This window comes from Suncus etruscus, chromosome 19, assembly GCF_024139225.1.
Source record: "Suncus etruscus isolate mSunEtr1 chromosome 19, mSunEtr1.pri.cur, whole genome shotgun sequence".
NCBI lineage: Eukaryota > Metazoa > Chordata > Mammalia > Eulipotyphla > Soricidae > Suncus > Suncus etruscus.
Genome location: NC_064866.1, coordinates 27370489 through 27376488, shown reverse-complemented (window position 1 = coordinate 27376488; position 6000 = coordinate 27370489). Strand labels below are relative to the sequence as shown.

Sequence of the window (6000 nt, the reverse complement as noted above, 5' to 3'; positions counted from 1 at the left end):
TGCAAAATAAGATATATGCAGTGTGCATAAGAATTCGTTCATAAGTTTTGTTTTTACTATAGTCAGACCATCCAATGGTCTGAGGGACAGTGAACTGGCCCCCTGTTTATAAAGTTTGAGGACCCCTGTTAGACGATCAAACCACAAGTTCAAATACTTGCTGAAAAAAATAGAACATGGGGCCAGAGCAATAGTATGGCAGATAGGGTATTTGTCTTACATGCTGCTGACTCGGGTTGATCCCTAGCATTCCACATGGTCTCCCAGGCCTGCCAGGAGTTATTCCTAAGTGTAGATTCAGGAAAATAACCCCTGAGCACTTTCACACAAAAGTAAGAAAGAAAAAAGGAAGGAAGGAGAGAGGAAGAAGGAAGAAAGGAAGGGAGTGAGGAAAGAAGGAAAGAAGAAAGGGAGGGAGGGAAGAAGGAAGAAAGAAAGGATTGCAATAGGAGGACCAGAGAATTATTACAGTGCATTGGGTGCTTGCCTTGCACATGGATGATGCGAGTTAGATCTATGATAGCACATATGGTCCCTTGAGCACTTCCAGGATTGATCCCTGAGTATAGCCAGGAGTAAGTCCCAAACATTGTTAGGTGTGGCCCCCAGAAGATAAACAACAACAACAACAAAAATATGTATACATACGTATCTAGAGAAATGATCTCCCTATCACTATGAGGTCAGGAAGGCCACCCTGGATAAGTCCTTTTTTATTTTACTATCTGCCCTATCATTGGAAAAGTGCACAAACTAAGAAAAAAAATGTGATTGGGTGTTTTCAAGAAAGAAAAAAATATCAAAAAACCCTACTGGTTTGGCTCTGACCATTTCCTGGAATTTCTCTTCCTTCAAATAAGAGCAAAAAACCACCACAGCTGCCACCAGCCTTCAATTCGACAACTTGTGAAAGTTTCTCTGAACAAGCTGCATCTTTCCTTTGCTCCTTGCAGGCTTCCCTCAGACTAGGGGAGCTTGGCGGCAGACACATCCAGACAGTCAAAAGGTAGTTCTCTCTAAAATGTCTGCCTTTCTCTAATATGTAAGAGAAAAACAGGATGGAAAGGCTCAGAATAGTGAAGACTGGAGATAATTTTTGTGTTAAGTTTATTATGAAGAAATCTATGCACCACCACTTTAAAAATAAATCAGTCTTGTTTGCCTTGCATGCAGAATGACGGTGGTTTGAATCCTGGTATCCCATATGGTCCCTTGAGCCTTCCAGGAGCGATTTCTGAGCGTAGAACCAGGAGTAACCCTTGAGCGCTGCCGAGTGTGGCCCAAAACAAACAAACAAACAAACAAAAGAACCAATCCTTGACTGGCATCTCAAACTATTTTTTGCTTTGTTCTTAATCCTTCTATTTGTATTGATTGATTTATAATATGTTAAAAAATAGTCTCATGCATCCAAAACTGTACCTTGGCAAATGACCCAGCTTCCCTCCATCAATGTCCCCCAAACCCTTCTGGTCCACTGCTCCCAAAACTCAATTCTTTTTTTTTTTTTTTTTTTTTTTTTTGGTTTTTGGGTCACACCCGGCAGTGCTCAGGGGTTACTCCTGGCTGTCTGCTCAGAAATAGCTCCTGGCAGGCACAGGGGACCATATGGGACACTGGGATTCGAACCAACTACCTTTGGTCCTGGATCGGCTGCTTGCAAGGAAAACACCACTGTGCTATCTCTCCGGGCCCTCAAAACTCAATTCTTTAGATATCTCCAGTTCTGTTGTCTTGGGTTTTCTATGCTCTATTACTATGTATCTTTATTTTGATCTTATTTTATTTTTCAGAGATTCTACTTTGTAATTTGATTTAATTCAGAAATTTTATTTTTTATGAGGATTTTTGTTTGTTTTGTTTTTGAATCATACCTGTAGTGCTCAGAGCTTACTCCTGGCTCTGCATTCAAGAGTCAGACCTGGCAGACTTGGGAGAGTTCAGGGCATCAAACTTAAGCCATCCCTTTGCAAGCAAAGCACTGTACTATTGTTCCAGCCCCCAAAATCATTTTTGGGGGTGGGAATTTCCAAGTATTTGAGTACCCCTCATCTCCTCTTTGTTCTGGCACAGACCCCAGGACAAGCAGTGTGTATATTATTTCATCCTCTTAACCATGTGGCTCTTATTGTTTTTGCATGGAATAAGACACATAATGAAGACAACCAATGAAAGCCAGATCGATTGTTACAGTTGAGGACCTCAAGGCCTGACAAAGGAAGTAGAGCACTTTCTACATGGATGAAGCTGATTTCTCTGAAGATAGAACTTCTCAGCAACAGGAGGACTTGCCATACGATGGGGATTTCACTCAAATTAAGATTTACAGCGATTGTAACTTTACCTCCAAAAATGACATCCATGATGCCCCAAATAAAATAATTTCCACAATATGTAATCCTCAAGAAAAGAACCCCCCTAAACGAACCTATGGAAATGTAGGCCTGTCTTTGGTACCCAATATAAGGATTGATAATACTGTCAATAATATATCTTCACAAGAGAAATGGAATGCTACTCATCTTCATCCTCTAGGTGATAAGGAAGGCTCTCCAAAGACCAATATTTCTAGTATTTTACTCCATCATTTTTCCAAAGAGGAAGTATTAAATGGTCAAGGCATTGCTTGTAAAACTATTCCAGAGACCTCCCAAACTGACAGTCACAATGAAGCTGTTATTAAAAGTAGCTTTTTGCATGATGCTAAGAAATCACAGCTAAAAGAACCATTCCCAGAACTCTCGAATCAATCTCGCTGCAAGAGGAATGGTGAAAACAGAAATGATCACAGCTGTTCTCCAAGCATGACAGAAGAAAATCCTACTGTTTTAGGAGGGGCAGTAGCTACTAAAGATTGGTGTAATGAAGAAAATTCAAATTTTCTAACTCAAATCAAGATCCAAACTGACAAACAAAAATGTGGCCAAGGGCAGGCACTCCAGAAGCAAAAGACTGAAGAAGCAAGTTCAGGCAGCGGGTTCAAATATGGCCAAGGTCAAGTTCATGACCTTGGCTCTAATTGCCCTAAGGTTCCTCCTAAAGCAAATAGCCCTCAAAATAACAAAATTGACGGATCACTTACAGTAGATAAGCAAATCAGATTTACACCTACATTGAGAAATAAATTGGCCATTGTGCAAGACATTTTAGAAAGCATGGCTAGATTGAACTGTACTGAAAAACATGAACAGAAAAAGGAAGCCATGATACCTCTGGGTCAGACTCAGGTGAGTGAAACTTGATTTTGGAAACAACCATCAGGCTGCTGCTCATCTTCATCAGTCTGGGTTTTTTTGAGTATGGGATGGGACTGTCCATTGAGCTGAGCTTCAGTTCTGAGGTTCTGAACACAGATCTGATGGAACACTTTGAGCTTTCAGATCAAGTGTGTCACTCTCTTATGGTCACATGACACAGGGCTGGATAATACACAAAAATGTAAGGAGGTTATTTTTGGTTTGTTTGGGGGCCGTCCCTAGTGGTGCTCAAGGGAACCATATAGTACAATGGGTCAAAACATGGCTCTGTAATTCTAGCCTTTGAGTCCGTCTCCTTGGTCCTACATGTACTAAAATGAAATTCAGAACTTTCACCCTTAAATTTCACCCTTCATCTTTTTAAATATCTTCTCCTTTTCAATTTAGCTAACCTCTCTTAAAAATCACTTCTGTTTTCTGGATGGTCCCTAACTTCTCTTGAAACCTCGAGTTTCTGCTTCATCTAGAGCATTCTATTCTTGCTTCCTAGAGATCTGCTTCTTCTCAGGGAATTCTTCAATTCCTCTTTGGACAGATCTCTGGGCCCTCATCCTTCCCATCCTTATTTGCTTCGCTACTCAGAGTGATTATCTGAGTAGGCAATGGATTATAATTTGAATAATTTTCATTAACTCAATTTGAATATTAAGTACACAAACTGGTCTTCATCTTCCATTACTAGATTTTCTCCAGAGGCCTGACTTGTTTCTTACACACACACACACACACACACACACACACACACACACACACACACACACACACCGCCCTTAATATTAATGCTAACGTGAACTGACTTTAAGAGCCTACTTGGAGCCTACAATATTAATAACTATTCATATAACATGCTATTTCCCTTTAACAACTTCCTCATCTTCTTTACCATCCCACCTCCAACTTCCTCATCTTCTTTACCATCCCACCTCCTCTCAAGATCCAAACATGCTGAGGGTCACTGTCTCTGTTCCTCATCAGAGATCTATTATTTGAAACAAGGCCTAGGAGGCAGGTTCTATTACTATCCGCCTTATATTGCAATGAAATGTGTGGTTTATGGTAATACAACTGCCCCTGGTCATCCTGGAGGTCAGCCTTGTTATCAGAGCATCTGCTCTACATAGCCTTCTCCAGAATGACAAGAACCCAGTGGTTCATTCTACAAGATGGCGTCCTGGATTAGCATCAGTGATAATTTTTCTTCTCCTTTGATTGTGTAGGTGGAATCTACAGTCCATTTCCACCAGGAACATCCTCCAGGTATTAAATTTTGGGATTTAAAAATTGCAAAAATTAGTAATTTCAAAAAATTATACTCTTAAATTGAAATAAATGGTGGCTAAAATGACTACTTTCTTGTATAGGAATGGACTCAGACATCAGTCCTTTTAAAGTGTCATCAGCTGGTCACAGAAACGTTTCCTTAAATTCTTCTTACATATTTCAAAAGATATACCAAGGTTGCCAGATGTGTCAGAAGTTGAAAGAACAGACAGATCAACTGAGGACAAAAGTAATGCTTTTAGAGTTCATTATAAAGACCAGTTCAAACACAAGGGGTATCAAGCCATTAATGAACGTATTTCTTCTTTCATTGAAGGTAGAAGAATTTTCTAAAACCATAGCACAAGACTCTTCCCATCATCTGCAAGACAGAAAGCAGGTAATCATTTGAAAACTATTTTTAAAAATCTTTATTAAAAGCTGGGGTGATAAGATAGTGGGTAGGGTGTTTTCCTTGCATGCAGCCAACCTGGGTTGATCCCCAGCACCCTGTATTGTTGGATCACTGGTCCCACCCTAATCAATATTCATACTTTACTCTAGGGTGTGATCTAGTGGTGAAAATATTGGATTATTTCTACTTGGTATTCCTCTCCCACCCTTAGGTGTGGCCTGGCTCTTGTAAATAAAAGCAGGGATCCAAGGAAGGCAGGCACTCATTCTTTGGTCTTCCTCCTCTAAGCTGCTGTCTTTCTTAGGAGTTGAAGGCTTGTGTGGTAGAATTCCTTGCCTGAGTGCTGGATTTCCTGAATCCATTTTTATACATTTTACCTGTGTGGATTATTTCCTGCTTCAGTGTTTGCTTTCAGACCTGTGTCTCACCAGGTCTTTATTTTGGAGCCTGGGGCTCCACTTATACCATATGGTTTTCTGAGCACCACTAGAAGTAATTCATGAGTGCAGAGCCATGAGTTACCTCTGAGTATAGCTGGGTGTAGCCCCAAAACTTAAAAAAATAAATCTTCACCAGGGGATCAAGAAATAGCTCAAAGGGTTGGAATACATGATTGGCATCCAAACTTCCCTAGCTTCATTCCTGATACTACAATGTCCCCTGAACACTACCAGAGTGCCTTGTGCTTCCCCAGCACTGTAGGGCTTCAGCAGCACTGGGCCAAAATACTGTCAGGAGTGACCCAGTTTGAGTACTGCTTAGGAGATTTTTGACCTGGGTATAAAAAGTTTCACAGTACCCTATTTTCTCTGTACTGATGACACTAGACACACACTGATCAGCAATGTTCGAATTACAAGGGCAAAAATGTGCTGAGAATTCATTAGCCTTATTTCTTCCTCAAGAGTTCTATTATTCATGCTGTTATTTCTCACCAATCTCCTCACAATAATCTGTGCACATGGGAGCCCAAGAGAAGCTCATGTCAGCTCTTTTGAAAGGCAGGCTCATATATGGCTGATGGGATCAAGGGGTTACTAGTTACAAAAGCTGTTAGAATTTGTTTAG

General features: G+C 40.5%; 1 protein-coding gene across 1 annotated transcript in view; it reads left to right on the top strand.

Moving 5' to 3' along the window:
* Positions 1–2237: 2237 nt before the first annotated feature.
* The window catches only part of AKNAD1 (AKNA domain containing 1), a 51423-nt gene continuing 47660 nt past the window's right edge, over positions 2238–6000 (top strand). Inside the window, exons 1-4 of the mRNA XM_049765603.1 lie at positions 2238–3227; positions 4475–4514; positions 4619–4767; positions 4855–4917. Coding sequence (XP_049621560.1) covers positions 2238–3227; positions 4475–4514; positions 4619–4767; positions 4855–4917 — 1242 coding nt within the window. The remainder of the gene's footprint in view (positions 3228–4474; positions 4515–4618; positions 4768–4854; positions 4918–6000) is intronic.